At 38.3% G+C, this 16827-nt stretch overlaps 1 protein-coding gene across 1 annotated transcript; it reads left to right on the plus strand.

Moving 5' to 3' along the window:
• The first annotated feature begins 10607 nt into the window (after positions 1-10607).
• On the plus strand, positions 10608-16499 carry LOC102506357 (lysozyme C). The gene is made up of 4 exons (XM_032492095.1): positions 10608-10871; positions 12259-12423; positions 14107-14185; positions 15632-16499. Exons 1-4 carry the CDS (start codon positions 10736-10738, stop codon positions 15696-15698), a joined length of 447 nt encoding a protein of 148 aa, XP_032347986.1. The 5' UTR covers positions 10608-10735; the 3' UTR covers positions 15699-16499.
• Positions 16500-16827: the final 328 nt, after the last annotated feature.

The raw sequence follows: 16827 nt of genomic DNA on the forward strand, positions 1-16827 counted from the left end.
AAAATTTGTCAAATTTACTCAAAGTGAGTATAGAAATGAGTAAATAGTTAAAGAGCAACGACAAATAAATGGACACCAGAATCCCATGATTTAAAGAGGGAGAGATGGGCAAGGAGGAACAAAGATGTGGAAAACATATTTTCAAGAAATTAGGCAACAGAAACTTCGTTCACCAAGGATTTGTAATCGCACAGGGTAGTCACCCTTGCTGCATCTCAGGAATTCTTAGTTGCTCTGAATTTCCCCCTCTGTAGTCCTGGTTGCTATATTTAGTTCCAGAAATACAGTGGAATGCTTTTTAAAAATTGGATTTCCTATTTATTACTATAAATGTTAGAGAAGTCAAACTCTGATATTTATGTTTCCCTTTTCTAACTTAGGAACTGAACAACTCCAGCCCAGACCTTTTTTCTAAGCTGAAGGATCCCAGGATCCAGCCGCCTACCACACTCATCCACCTGAATTTCAAACACAACATATTAAAAATTGGACTTAGCTCCTACCCAGCCTTTCCTCCTTTAAATTTATTCACTGTCCTGAATTCCCCATAACTGGCCTGCCAGAAACCCAAACATCCAGCTAGCTTTTTCCCTCTACCTTATCTCTCCTCATCCAAGCAATCAAAAAATTCTCCTGGTTCTCTGGTCCTTTGATATCTGTCTCATCTACCTCCTTGGCTTTGTATCTCCCACCTACTCCTATCTTGGTCTCTCATTATTTCTCTTGTAGACTGTAACAGCAACTTCTCATATGATGATTTGCAGTCCACAGTCCTCCTAAGAGACCAAAAAAAAACAATGAAAGTTTTTTAAAAAATTTTTGTGAAATAATGATGCATAATTCCACATATTTCATTTGCATATACAAAAAAGAATTAATTATTAAAGATCACCTAAGTGAGGTACTAAGGATTACTGAAATTTTGTATTAATTAACTAAAATTAGCACATTAATAGGATTTACTGATTAAACTATACCCTACAAGGAAGTCTGGCTGAATGCAGTGTTACTTTACATAAATAGTTAGAATTACCTCAATGTTCTGAAAAGATGCCTTGTTTCAGGGTCACAGTTTTCAGTTCCTGCTTTTTTGCTTTTTAATTATAATTTCCCATATATGTCCATTTATATCACAGTGCTTTAGGTTTATTTTATTTAAAGATCTTATATTTGTCTTATATTTAAAGATACATACATATTTTGATTCAAATATTAATCATTCACAACCCTAATGATCAAGAAGAGATGTGTATAGAATCCAATCAAATTTTGATTTTAAAAAAATGACATTTCATCCTAAAAGCTCAGTACTTTTTTCTCGGGAAAGCAGCAATGGTAGGATGAGGTAAGTTCTGGGGTCATTTCTCCCCCCTGCAAAGTAGAGCACAGTCAAGAGAGCTGGAAGATCACCACCCCTCTTACGTCTTGGCGTTAAGTCCTTGTTTCCTTCTCCCTCCCCAGCCAGTTTATACAATTTAAAATGGAATTCCCTTTGAATAGCTTAAAAATTCTTTTCCCCACTTGCCAAACTCTTCACTTACCCCCCACTTGAAAGGGAATTTCCAGAACATACCATGATCTCTCATATATCTCCCTTAAAAAAAAAAAAATCTCTGGAAGATTTTGCCCCAGCATTACATGTCTCGGTTTAGAAGTGACTCACATCATGTCCGCCCACAGCTCATTGACCAAAGTTAGCTACACAGCTCTCTCCCAGGTTCAAGGGACTAGGGAATTACAATCCTCCATGTGCCCAGAAGGAGAACCAAACGTGGGAAGCCCCTGTCACAAGTCTCCTACCCATCTGCCCACAAAAACAAAATCCTGTTCTTCCCCTAGTTCTCATTTAGCTGACATGCTGGGAAGCTTTCACTGTCTCTCCCCCACGGACTTCAGGTCCCCTCCATGCCCCATCAGCCCTCTGTGCAGACCAACATTAAAACAACTATTATATTGAATTGTAATTGTCGCTTTGAACGTCCTATAAAGGGAAACAGTCATGCCCTTTCACCTTGGTATCCTCAGCCTCAATACAGTGCATCTTACATAGAAAATATTCACCCAACTGTTATTATTTATTGGATTAATTAATGAACAAATTCCTAATGTTTATAACTAAATGTGACAGGGACCTCCTTCCACAATACAGCTCTTCATGTATAATTCCTTGACCATTACACTACACTCCCACCAACTGTGTAGCTGGTTCCCTTTTGTCCACACCCTCTCCGGCCTTTGTCATTGTGGACTTTCTAATGATGGCCATTCTGACTGGTGTGAGGTCATGCCTCATTGTAGTTTGGATTTGCACTTCTCTGATAATTAGCGATATAGAATGCACTTTTTAACGGTGAATTACCAACTTTATTGAATGTCTACGTTGTACACATGAATGTGCTCCTTTCTGAGAAGGCAGAGGAGAAGCCTTAAAGGACCATAAGCCTTCAAAGAGCTCATCAGGGTGAATATGAGGACAATGTGACAGCTCAACACAGGACAATGAAGGCGTACATGCCATGCGATCGGCATCTGTGTGTTACAAACCGCGAGTCCTCTGCGTTCAAGGTTGGCGTGCTCTGGATGCAGGGTGGGCTGGAGGGGAGACAAGCCGGAGGTAAGGCCATGTCAGCAGTCCCACCATGAAATTCAGGTCTAAAGCAGACTTCATTCACCAGAGTACATGGAGGACATCTGACTTGCAGAATTTCTTACACAAGGAAGATATTTTCAGTGCAGTGTTTCTGTATTCAGGTTTCTTTTATTCTCATTGTTTTTCACAAAAATTAGTAGTCATGTGTATGTATATGTGTGTGTGTAAATTTTTCTATTTTAGAAGATAGTATACTTCTTAGGAAACTTAAAATTATCTTAACTTCCTAGGTGCTAATACATCCATTCATTTTTTAGAAGGTTAGCACTTACCATTCAATGTCTGTATAACATTTCTAGCATGCTAAGTTACTCTTCACCTGAAAATCATTTTGAATCAGCCGTCAAGGAAACTATTTTCTAAGCTGACTGTGTAGACACTGACACCAGCCCTCACTGTCTCTGGGTCGGGACATTGTGAGATCCAGGTGTCAATGGTGCCGTGTGTGTGAGTTCAGCTCCTATTTGACTGAGTTGGAAATAGACCATTCCCATGCCAGCGAGCAGCCAGCTCACAGAGCTGTCACAGCGACGGGAGGTGGGGGGCTGCGGGGAGAGGACGTGTGGCGACATCTGCAACAGCCTGGAGTGATGCCACAGGGAGAGCGGCAGCACCTGCAGGTCACTGTGCGCTGAAATTGTTCTGAGTAAGAGGGTGAGTGTATTATCTCATTTACTTGCTAAGGGCAGCAATAAATTGTGTGTCGCGAGGGCAAAAAATACAACCCAAGTACATGACCTTACTCCTCTCTTTGCAACAGTTTCTTCTCTCCTCACCCAACATTTTGTGCTGTTACCAGAACTCATATATACATTGAAATCACTGTTTTCTAGCCCAGTGAAGGAAATTTAACAAATACACAGTTGCATTGGCACAAATAAAAAGACCATACTGTACCTTAAACCAAAGTCACACTTAATAGAGAAATGAAATCAGAATACTCTTCTGGAAAGCGGTCACTAAAAAGGGAACACTTCTGTCTCTTTGCAAACAAGATTATGTTTCATCATATGTTTGAGAAATCAGTTACACTTCATGTAATTTCTCAGTGTTGAATGCCCAATGGTTGTGTTGGGGCTTGACCACAGTGGGAAGCGAAATATTTGCTCATACTGTGAAAAGGGGAAATGAGATGCAGCTTAAGCTCTAACTGCATTGACCCTGGAAGTTTAAAGATGACAGAAAGAATGGTACTCAGAAAGAATTCACAAAGGTGTCACAAGCATTCCACAACCATCCGTTGTTTACACATCCAGCATATGGATTGTTTCTCAGTGCTGCTTGTATTCTTTTCTTTTCAATTGAAGTCCAGTCAGATTACTATGCTATGTTGATTTCTGGTGTACAGCCCAGTGGTTCAGTTATACATGTACATGTTCCTTTTCATATTCTTTTTCATTACAGGCCCTTACAGTATATTGAATATAGTTCCCTGTGCTCTGCAGTAGGACCTTGTGGTGTATGTATTTTATGTATAGTCATGAGTGTCTACAAATCTCAAACTCCCAATTTACCTTTCCACCCTTTTCCCCCTGGTAACCATAAGTTTGTTTTCTGTGTCTGTGAGTCTGTTTCTGTTTTGTAAATAAGTTCATTTTAATGCTGCTCCTGAAGCTCAGGGAAAATTAATATTTAACTTTATTCCACTAAAATCTGAGAAACCACTGATGGGGTACAGTAGTTCTACACAGGAGAAAGATCATGTTAAATGACAGAATATTCCTACATATACGGCTGAGTTGATACACATAGAGTAATGTTTAGGACTTCAAATAACCACCTTTTTTGTTTTTACTAATTCTGCACATTCCTCTGTGTGTGTATAATTATTTATTATTTTGCTTATTGCAAAAGTAAAAATACATGCTGAGAGAAGAAAACTTTGAAAATGCCAAAAAATGCAGAGTAAATAAAACTTCTGAAAAGTCTTCATGAATAACCACTGTGAACATTTCATTGTATGTCTTTTAGTTCTTTTTCTTACACAATATGTTTTTAAACTTTTAAATCACAAAATACATGTGCATATTTTAAAAAGTCATCTAAATTGTTTTAAGGTTAATGAGGAAAAATAGCCTTAACCTTTCTAATTTAATTCCCAACACCAGAGGTAACATCTTTTTAACTTCTTTAGCTATTTTTAGCTTCTTTAACTACACTCTAGTGTTACTGCCATATAGCTCAGGAGCAGGGTGATTCTACCATTTCTTCATTTTCAACCATGGATATTTTCTATTTATTTCTACCCAGGAAAATGCAGGTTTAGCTCTCTCTCACCTCCCCCTGCTCTGTTTTTCCCCTTTACACGCAGGCACAAACACTCCCAGATGAGTCTAATATGATGGTACAATTTGGTTGTATTTCCACTCAAGGCTTTAGGTTTTCTCAGAATTAATAATTGCCTTAGTTTTCTGTTTGCTTAGTTTTCCATATACTTATTTATGTTTTAATTCATTACCAGAAGTCTCAGCCAAGCTCCCTTCAATAGGTGCAGACACTCCAGGCCATCTTTAAGTTTGGATTTCCCCAGCGTCCACATGGAGCCCATCCCCTCCTGCTACAAGACGGATTGGCTTCGATTAGCCTGTAGCACAGGTGTCAGTGTCGGGCTTCACTCCTCCCTACACCTGTGTGATTCCTTCTCCTCTCTCCTGTGCTAGAGCCGTGTTTCCTGGAACCCACATCTTCTATCTTATTGGCTCTCTCTTAAATGGAAAGGGTCCTTCAGAGGCTTCGTGAGAAATGGTGCAGAAAGAAGTTTTTTTGGTCCCTGAGAATGTCTTTGTTTTTTTCTTCTCACACTTGACAGATTGTATATAAGAATCTAGGTTTAACATCGTTGGCCTTAAATTTTAAAATTCTCTTTATCCCTGAAATTCTAAAATTTCACGATAGTGTGCATGGTATGGATTTTATTCTATAGCAGTGTGCTGGGTACTTGGTGGTCATTTCTGTCTGGAAACCTGTGTCCCTCAGTTTTGTGAATTTATTTTACATTTCCTTTTTTTAATATTCCTTTTAAGAATTCTTATTAATTGGATGTTTGATCTATTTATTCTCCAGTTTATTTTTTTCATATTTTCTCTCCTGTTTTTAATCTCTGTCTTTTTATTCTATTTCTGGGAATATTTCTCTAATATTTCTCTTGGTTTTTCTATTAAATGTTTTATGAACGTGGTAATATTTTTACATCACAAGGGCTCCTCTTTTCTTCTCTGATTGTTTATTATACAGCAGTCCTGCATGTTCCATGGATGTGACATTTTCTCTTACTTCTCTGAGATATTCATTACAGTTGTATTTCCTTCTTTCTTCTTTTCTTGCCTCTGTTTCCTTTGAGTTCCTCTTCTCCAAGTGTTTATTCTGATCTGTCTTCCACAATAGCGGCTTTCATCAAGTATCTGGCAACTGTTGCTGTCTATGTATAATTAAGAGATAGGCACCAAGAAGCTGAGTGAAAAATGTCGAAAGGTTTGAACCTTGATTAAATAGGATCACATCTGTTATGAAACAATACTTAGTTATGTATTTCAAAGGCAAATACAGGAAGTAATGCACCTGGAAAAAAAGACTTATCTCTTTTAGTTTTGAGAAAACTTGGGCTTTTTAAGTAATCAAAGACCAGATGAAGATCATAAAGCACAAGTAATTAATGATCTCTATAAGACCCAGAATCCTTGTTTCCCAGGCGAGTTACTTAACAGGTAAAGAAAAATTTTTCACAATAATCTGGGATAATTTTGATCTTTTAACCAAGAGAAAAAATTAAATTCTAGTTTAGCATCGGCACACTATTGCTGTTAAAGCTCATTTAAAAAACCCATATCATAAATTCATTCCATTTTCATTCACTTGACCACACAGGACAGGAATCCCTCCTCTCTTTCTCTCTCTCACTCATTCTCTCTCTCTTTTCCTAACTTGCTGTATTCACGTAGGTTTGGTCGTTCATTTTCTTTTGTCCTGGTCTAAAACAAGCTCTAAATAATCTCTAACTTAGCACAAAATGATTCTACTTTCTCTTAACAAAACCGCATCCTGATACCTCATGCCTTTCCCTACCAACATATATCTTACTTCCCTTGGATACTTTGCACACAGTTTTTTCCTTTACCCTTATTATTTCTAGTAGTTTCCATTACATATATTGATTAGAGTGCTTAACCTTTAGTAACACAAATTCCCAAAAAAGTTGGGAGTAAGCAGTTGTGAACTGTCTGCCACATATTGATATTGTGTAGTAAATTAGCAAATTGAGGAATATATCATTTTGTAATGTCTAGAGACGTATGCCTTTTTATACTACAGTTTTTTAAAGTGGCAAAAAGAATATGTTATTAATGGACCCAAATGTCTTTAGTTTCTGTATAGTAAGAAGCCAAACACAGGTAAACTTAAACCTATGTTTAGCAATTAGTGTTTCAGTATTTTCTCTGATTTAGAAATGATATTGGTATTTAATGAATAGCCATCGTTTAAGGTTAAGGTTACAAAAAGGATTTGGGAACTCTCTTCAGGCAGCCGTATTTCATAAAACACGATCACGGCTGCAAAATTCATTTACAGAGTTTTCTCCCGCTTTCATCCAATTAATTCATGGATTCTTGACAATTGCTCTTGAATTGCCATGAGGATTTCATGAGATTTAAAAAATTAACCATCATTTTAAGTTATTTTTCTCGTTGACAAACCAGGCAAGAAGCACAAATCACAGAAACAAAGAATCTAAAAAGTTAAACATGGGTTTTGTTTTCCTGCTGTGTTGACATACATTGAGCAAATCATTTTTATTGTACATTTTGTTCTTAGGTTGAATTTGCAGTTACATAATCTCAAACACCTCGTAGAGATAACATGAACTTATTTGACTAGTCTTCATTTATATGTGCTTAACATTTTCTTTAAGCCAATTAAATTAAGCTTTTTTACAAGTTAGTTGTTAAGAGTAACATCGAGAGTAAGAAATATATCACATATACATAACATACACACAGAGGCGTACAGACAGATGCAAACCGATTTTATAGCTTTCATTTAAACATTTTAGCCGCATGTCAGGTACAATAGCACAAAACTCAGTAGCTTATAAAATAAGAGTTGGATCTAAATCGTGTTTCTGGCAGATGGAAGTTTACCCACTCAGATAGCTGAAGCCTTTTACCATATCCAGGGAGAAGAGTTTTTAAGATTTTTATTTGTCTTTAATAGAAATATACGAAAGGCTCTAGACAAAACTTGGGAAAAGAGAGCTTATAGAACAAATAGCAGTTTGCTTTTTAAAAAAATCTTTATTTTATTTTTCTTTTTCCTTTATTGTTCCTGTTCCATGGTTGTTTTTGCTAACAATTCTCTCTTTGGATGCTTACATTTCAAAGATAAATTATGATTAATAGTTCCAAGGGACTGAGGGAGAACTGTAGGTTTTACTTAAGAATGAAGTCAGGGGCATACTTGCCTAGTCTTAGATGTCTAGTGTAATTACTATAAACTTTTTCTTTCCTGTAAGAGAAGGGTAGTCCAAGAAATTTTTTTTGGTAGAACAGGCCCAGTGTGTGGAAGGCCTGGAACCAGTGGGGTGTGATTACAGAGTAAGGGACAACAAATCAAAATTTTCTGTGTATCTTCGGAGTCTTTGTCAAATCTATTTCCTGGTTATCAATATTTACCTAACTTTTACACCTGCTTCAGTGCCATCTGCGGTTCCTGACCTTTTTTCTAAGTCTCATCACCTCCTAATTTTGTTAAAGAAGTGTTTTGTTTTGTTTTTTTCTCTTTTCTCACAAGATGTTCTTCTGTATCAATTTCTCTCTCTTCTCTCTCTCTTTCTTTTTTTTCAACCTGGTCTTCCCATAGGTACCAATAAGGCATTTGTTTAAGACGAGAGCTCTCTTACTAGTGACTCTGAACAAGTAGGTCTTTTTTATGCTTAAAACCAATAAGCCAGGGAGGAGGGTAAAGCTCAGTGGTAGAGCATGTGCTTAGCATGCACAAGGTCCTGGGTTCAATCCCCAGTGCCTCCATTAAAAATAAATAAACTGAATTACCTCCAGCCACACACACACACACACAACAAACCCAAAACAATAAGCTGTTTATTGCTTAACCATGTCCACAAGAGGTGTCCTTAAAGAAATACAGCCCTTACAATGCAGAGCCACTCTGAAGACAACTTAAAAACCAAAGACCTTCATTGTCACAGGTGGCAAAGAAACCTCTACCTCCCACAAGTGAGACACCGTAAATCATGGACCCGCTAATCTGTGTTACCAGAAAGGTGATACTGGGATGAGAATTTTCCCAGCGCAAGAGAAGCAACGAAGGCATAGAGATGACACAGGCCCTTTATAGCCGGTGAACCTTTATTAAGACACACTTCCCTGAGAGCTGCCATGCTTGGACAAAGTTGCCTGTCACTTCATGTCTCAGGCTCCTAGCTGGCTCAGGACATAACACAAGACAAATGGAGATTCTCATCTTATGATTTCTCATCCTTATGACAAATGACACAAAACAGACAAAGGAAAATGTGACACTTTCTGGGAGGTTAAGAATCAACACCCATAGGCATGGATTACCAAAACCAAATTCAGCAAAGTCAGGATTCGAGAGCTATTTGTACAAATGTTTCCTCCTGCCATTGTGAATTTGGAGAAGAAGAGACAAGGAGAAATGTTTATCCTCCTCTTGACCTGTGCACTGCAAACAGAGATCTGGGAGACGATGTGCTTCAGAATTCCCACCTTCTGTGGGTCTGCTCTCAGTTACCCCATATCTCAGCTGTGGCCTCGCAGGAGAGTGGATTGTTCCAGCCTTTACTGTCCCATCCTCACCACCAGGAACTGTACAGGAGGGAAAAATAACTTTTCCTCCTACCCTTTTAGATTTTTGGTGGGCTCTATAACAAAAGAAAAACATAAACAAGTGTATTAACATGCGTGTCTCATATATACTTGGGAGAAATGCAAGGATGAGTGACTTAAAGAGGTGGCTGGAGCTCAGACCTACATAGCATCTTAACCAAACAACAATGTACTTTTACAACACTGACATGACAGAGAAAAAGGGTCTTAAGCTTCAAAAGGGGGCAAATTGTAGGCAGATAAATCTGTAACAAACCAGTGGAAGATAGTAGCTAGTCAGTCCAGGCTGTTAGGTCGTGTCCTCCAGGGCTGTCTTGGGGCCGACAGGCATCTGGGTTTGTTGATGTTTGATATTTGTACAAATCTATGTTCTGCATTCAGGCAAATAGCGGGTAGACAGAAATTTCCTTGGATGTGCTTCTTTTCAATTGCCTTCAGTTCAAAATAATCCTTATGCTGAAAGGGCGCAGTTTTTGGTGGCATTTGGTGCTATTCATCTGTAGGTTTTATTACAACTTTCCTTGCCTTATAAGGACTCCCTTATGTTCTACCACAGAAAAGTGAAGTAAGGCTTTGTCAAAAAGGAGTTGTTAGGATTGCTGTTCCCATGAGACATATTTACAACAGTAAAATATTAATTTAGAAATTAAAACTCTACAATAGTATCCAAAGAAGTTAGTATAGGAATCTGGCTGAGCAGCGTGCTGCTGAGCTATGTCCCTGTGGAAACAACAGGCAGGGTGTCGTGTTCTTTTGTGGAAAGTGTATTTAAGGAAATTTTAATTGAAAAAGATGAAGACCCCAGAGCGAAGGCACATAAAACAATTTAATGAGAATGAGTATTAATCAAAGATGGGAGCTCGTTTTCAGTTGCGTAAAATGTTCGTTCCATTTTTTTAAATTTCTAGTCGCTCAAATTCATTACGAAACAGGAGGAAGTTTCTCTTTTGGCAGCAGTGCTAATCCAGATTGTTCCTGAGCAATAACTTTAAACAAGTTCATTTCATTATTTTCCGGCAGGTGATGTCTTGTGACATCAAATTATACCTCTTCAAACATAAGAAAGAAAACGTGTTAAGGCAGTGGGCCAATAAATGGTTCCTGTTTCCCCCGAATCTCAAGGGGTGGAGCTCCCGAACCCCCAGGAGTAAGGGAAGTCCAAAGGAGTTAAATACTGGGGCCGGCTCTGCCCCGGGCAGACTGCAGTCCGGGCACCTCAGTCACCATGAAGGCTCTCCTTGTGCTGGGGCTCGTCCTCCTCGCTGTCGCTGTGCAGGGCAAGGTCTGGGAGAGATGCGCGCTGGCCCGAAAGCTGAAGGAACTCGGAATGAGTGGCTACAGGGGAGTCAGCCTGGCCAACTGTAAGTCATCTCTTGTTCGTCCTTCCAAATAGCTGCTGGGGGCGGAATGGATAGTAATGCAGGATGAATAATGAGAAAGGGACTTTGAGCGAATGGACTTTTTAAAAACTCTCTTGGAAGGTTTGTACACTTAACAACGTATAAAAATGTCACCTTGTTCCTTTAGAATCAGATGTACCAGCTGAAGGTTTGAGGGTATGGGAGAGCAAAACTCTATATCGCTCTAAGCATGCCAGGACCCATGCTTCCAGTGCCACTAAATTTGTGGGTTCGGTTCCCTCAGCGGCCCACGTAAGGCTGGCTGAAAGGTACTTTTGGGCACCTGGGATGTCTCTGTCAGGCCCTTGGCATTTGAGTCCAGCCATGTCTAGTTTGGAACTTGGGTTCTGCAAGCCTAGAGTAATGCAGTATTTTTCTCCTTTCTAATCATGATGTTGGGGTTTTAACAGCAAATTTTAAAAATTCTGTGGAACTCTTTTTTTGGAGGGGGGGTAATTAGGTTTACTTATTTATTTTTAATGGAGGTACTGAGGACTGAACCCACAACCTCGTGCATGCTAAGGACGCTCTCTACCACCGAGCTCTACCCTCCCCGCTGAACTAACACAGGGGCTGGTAGGACCCAACTTCCCCTCAGTCAGTGTTTGTATGAGGATCCCTGAAATGCAGCAGGAAAGGACGTTTCATTATTCTTACTCACTCTAGTTGATGAAGTAGTTTTCACTTTCTGCCACAGAATTCAAGCTGTGCCCGAAGTAAAAGTTACTCTTTATTTTAGTCTATGTTTGTCGATGTAGTTACTGTATTTTTCAGATTGAATTGAGACATTTCCCCTCAATTACTATTTCTGTGCGAATGAGCAGATGGCTGGTTGGATGGATGGATGGATGGAATAGTCTTCTCCATTCTACAGCTCTTATCTGGGGTCTAATTTGACATTCAAATTCACCTTTAGATATCGTAAGAAAATTCTTTCTCCCAGAAAATCTTTACTTTTCCTAATAAAATATATTTTTCCATCATCATTATGTATCTATTGCTAAGCACTAATCAACTCAAAAACTCTGTTGATTTTTCTCTTCTAGGCTGAATCTTACCTGAGGGATGGGAGTGGGGGAAGGGTAATGGCAATGGCAAAACAGCTAGTTTAATATTTTCTAAACTATGTTATCTTATTTCATTAGTATTACAAAATGATTTCATAACAAAAGATTTCTCTTAAGGGCCCTTTAGCACCAAAGGATTAAAATACTTTACACGTAAAAGTCATCTTTATACTTACAAAGGCGGTCAGTCATTAGTAAAATTGAATTTGCCTGATAGAACATGCTTTGCAATGTAAGTCACGTGGTGTTGCTGTTTACTACTAAAAGTAAGTTCTTTTCAGGGATGTGTTTGGCCAGATGGGAAAGTAATTATGACACGAAAGCTACAAACTTCAATCCCTCCAGCAGAAGCACTGATTATGGGATATTTCAGATCAACAGCCGCTACTGGTGTAACGATGGCAAAACTCCAAAAGCAGTGAATGGCTGTGGCATCAACTGCGACGGTAAGACAAGATGACACTGAGTGCGGGCACGGGGACTGTCCTGTCATGTTTACAAGAATAGAGATTCAGAACAAACAAAAAGGCCTTGATGTGGTCACCAGGGACCTAGGAAACCTCCATCTCAACTTCCAGAAACTCTTTATTACCCTCCTCCTGATTCCTGAAGTAAGAACGTAAAGCGCTCCTATCATGAGAGGTTGCTGTTCTCTGATACACAGAAGTTTCTGGAGGGATCCATCAATTTACTGTGGCTGGACTGTCTGACTCTCTGTGCAGAACTATGCACTCCTCTGACTTACTCTGAGGAGGTTTGGGGATAATTTGGTGGTTTGGTCTTTTTTTTTTTTTTAAATCTATAGTCCTTTATAGAAAATGAAACAATTAGTCGTTAACTAATCAAGGAAGAGGAATATGTGTGGTCCTTTTGTAAACATTGTTTTTACTTTTTATTATGAAATGTTCTAAATTATAGAAATTGGTATAATAAACAGCAATGTACCCATCATGTACTTTAACAGTTGCTAACATTTTGTCTTATTTACTTCTGTGTGTGTGTGTGTGTATATATTTTTTTTTGGCTGAGTGATTTTAAAGTGAATTAGAAGCATTATGACATTTAATTTCTAAATTCTTTAGTTTACACTTTCCAGAAATACAGTTCCTATATAATCATAGTCATTCTAACAAGCTAATTTATGGATTTGTTTAATTGGAGTGAAGCAAATATTCTACTGAGTTTATTTAAAATTAGAGAGAATGTGGAATCTTTTGTGTATAAAATTTTGAGAAGTATTGCAAAATTTTCTATTGTTAAATTTTTAAATGTTAAATTCTCTAATAGAGAAGATGAAGATCTTAGAATATTCTTTTATATTCAGTTAATTTATGTTTTAAAATATTTTGTATTATATAATAATTTGTGGTCATTGAATGAAAATTCTTACTACCCAGACATTTGTGACCACTGGTAACTTGGTATACACAAATTCTTTCAGGACATGTATCAAACTTGTCTATGAAAGATAAGCGATGTCATGCACGTATCTACCCACATACAAATGTGCAGGCAATGTGTGTTTTAACAAAAATGATACTGCATTCTATATACTGCTCTACGATTTGTTCTTTATCACATAAAATTATTTTTAAGTCAACAAATACCAATATGTATTATTTTTGAAAGATGAATAGAATTCCACTACATAAATATTCTGTCGTTTATCAGTCCAGCTCTTACTGGTAAGCTCTTAGGCTGTTTCCATTTTCCCCTTTTATTAATTGCTATGAGACACCTTGTGCATACATCTTTGAGTGTGTTTTTATTATTTCTTTAGGAATACTTTTCCAGTAGTCGAAATACTGAGCAAAAATATGCTAGGCCAGTTTCTGTTTGTTCATTTGTTTTAGAGTGTTTAGTTAAAAAAAAAGAAACATCTATCTATCATATTAGTTAATAATTCCATTTGCTTCCAATGACTTTGGAAAATGAGAAACAGAATGCTTTATTTCATGCCAAATGGGATGCAAGGAAGAAAAAGTTTTCTATCAACATTTGTAGATACATAGACTCTTGAAAAGTTATCTGTGTTCTCTCTTAGCTTACGAGAATAAAACTGGCTGAATGTTAAGTTAAAATGAAATTTCTATAACCGTTGTTTTCATTGCTCACTTTCTCTTTTTCAGTTTTGCTGCAAGATGACATCACCAAAGCTGTACAATGTGCAAAGAGGGTTGTCAGGGACCCACTAGGCATTAGAGCATGGTATGTTTTTTTTTTTCTTCCAGTTTTATTGAGATGTAATTGACATACAGCACTGGATAGTTTAAGGTATACGGCGTAATGATTTGACTTACATACATCACAGTAGGTTTAGTGAACATCCATCCCCTCAGACTGTTGGAGCAGGCAGACAGCTAGATGTGAGCAGAGAAGGGGGGACACAGGCCAAATGGCAGGAATTGGCAAGAAAAGGAGGGGCCGGGGCCAAATGCAGGAAACCCTACATCATGTAAACAACAGGGGTCCCTGGGCAGAGAAAGAAAAGTAGGAACCTCTGGGCTGATAAGCGGTCACAAATTTAGCTGTGGCAAGCAACCAGGAGGTCCACAAAGAAAGGTGGGAAAAGGCAAGAACCTCCAGTGTCTAAATGTAACCTTTTTTTCATTATGCCCTCATTTCAATAAAATTAGCCTTGCAGATTTAAGTACCCATCATGCACCAATGCCATGACATTTCCCAGCCACACTAAATAAGGACAAAAATCCCTCCTCCCTTTGGGAAGGTGGAGTTGGGATGAAGATCAGGGAATGGGACCCCAAACCCTTCCCCCCACAATGAATATTCTGCCCACTCATTTTCACACTTTATGTAACCGATCTGCCAGAGAAATCAGGGCAGTAACTTCCCTGAGACTGCCTGCTGTCCCCGTGAGAGTGTACTATCTGTCCCTTAGTAAATCCCCACTTTACTTTCTTAGCTTCTCATCTCTAATTCTTTCTACCAGGAGACAAGAACCTAATCACCTGCAAAAATATGGATACAAAATTAAAGGAACAGAAGATAAAATTTTTTGTGTGTGATGCTCTTAGGAGTTTCTCTCTTGACAATTTTCATATATAAAAACTAGCAGTTAGTTATATTTATCAGTTTGTACATAGCAACTCCAGTATTTATTTATCTTATAGCTGGAATTTGTAGTAACTTTTGACTGCCTTCATCCAACTCCCCCTGTCCCTCCTCCCCACCTCTCATCCCGCCCTCAACCCTCACCTCTGGTATCCACAAATCTCTTTTTCTGAGTTTTTTGTATGTGTGGTTTTGAAGTATAAGGCACCTACCACACTCTGTTAGTTCCTGTTGCAAGCATGCTGTGTTTTAAGCATCAAAGGGGAGATCTGGTTTGCCCTCCTGTTCTGAGACAAGTCAGAGAACATTGCCAAAGACCAAAGTGTGCTGCTGAGACCGGACAACTACAGCTCTGGGTTTACACTGAAAAGTGTGTTACCTCGAAATGCTCTACTTTAACTGATTCAGAATCTTACCCTTTTACTCCTCAATTTCTTTTAGTGGATTTCTGGACTTTTTAAGATTCTCCTCACTCAAGCAGAGTTGATTTACAATGTCGTGTTAGTTTCTGGTAGATTAAGACATTAAGTGAATGCAGCTACGTTTTAACCTTATTCCTGTTTGTTTCATCTTTCTATCCAGGGTGGCATGGAAAAACCACTGTGAGGGCCACGATGTGGAGCAGTATGTTGAGGGTTGTGATCTGTAACTGTGGAGTTTCCTTCTTCAGCTCGTTTTGTCTCTTTTTCACATCAAGGAAGTAGTAATTTAAGTGACAGGTCATACTACCATTCTTTCAAGCAAATAATGTTTCTACAAAAGCAGGAGCATGTAGTCTTTTTACTAAGAGGCGTAATATTTACTAACGTGTTTCTTGTTGGATATGAGGCCTACAGTGCTTTCGGTTGGCCAACAGAACTAATGCTGGTGAACATTTGTCTAAAATCATAATTATCAAATAGATCTGCAGCCCATTCAATTCTTAATCAAAGAAAGAACCCAGACTTAATCTTGAATGATACAAATACTGGCCAATATTCAATGGAAATGTAACTAAAGAGTATCTTGAATGGATCTTAGGCAAAGTCCCACAAACATAGGCACGTGACATCTTCATCTGTTCAGTCATCTTCAAAAACAGTAAACGATAACCACTGTTTGTTGGGTAATGTAACGCTTTAAAAGGGGCAGAAGACCAAATGGCTAAAAATGAAGACAATCTGAATTAAGATTTTTGTTTTCATTAAGTATGGCCTTTGGTTTAACTGTTTTCTTAGAAGGGTTGCGTTTACGAAGCTTTAAAAACAAACACACAAGTTATATATTAATCTATTTTAGCCCTTTTAAAGAACTCCTTCATGCATCTTGCTGATCACGAAGAGAGATTAGATCAAGAAATAGAGAGTTTAGATGAAGGGTTGCTTTTCCTTAACTTCATTAACTTCCTGTATTATGACTAAATTCAGAGGCAGATGAGCTTGCAAGTATGGAAATAATTGCTAATTAACCACAGATGTGAAATCACGCATGCTGTTAAAAAATACAATAACTATCATTAAAAGCTTTGCAATTCATACCTTGTCTTTCTTTTTTTAGACCCTTTTAGTGTCTTTGAAGAAAAAAATATGTATGTATATATTTGGGGAAAATGATTTGGCACTTTAGTATTTGCTGTACCCAAACAGCTGGATAATGCTGGAGAGAAACCCCTCAGCATGCTGACAGGTCTCACTTGAAATTCATAACCACAGATCTCACGTGGGCCCTCCAGTCCGCCCGGCCATCTGAGTCACTTCTCTGCAGCCCTCTATCTGAGTCCCCACTCTCCAAAGTGACCA

Source organism: Camelus ferus, chromosome 12, assembly GCF_009834535.1.
Source record: "Camelus ferus isolate YT-003-E chromosome 12, BCGSAC_Cfer_1.0, whole genome shotgun sequence".
In the NCBI taxonomy this organism is placed as follows: Eukaryota; Metazoa; Chordata; class Mammalia; order Artiodactyla; family Camelidae; genus Camelus; species Camelus ferus.

Excerpts from the sequence above, each read along its gene's own strand:
- LOC102506357 (XM_032492095.1), top strand. The coding sequence starts at position 10,736 with ATGAAGGCTCTCCTTGTGCTGGGGCTCGTCCTCCTCGCTGTCGCTGTG. Across the intron at positions 12,424-14,106 it reads CTGTGGCATCAACTGCGACG|TTTTGCTGCAAGATGACATC; the intron begins GTAAGACAAGAT and ends TCTCTTTTTCAG. Across the intron at positions 14,186-15,631 it reads CCACTAGGCATTAGAGCATG|GGTGGCATGGAAAAACCACT; the intron begins GTATGTTTTTTT and ends CTTTCTATCCAG.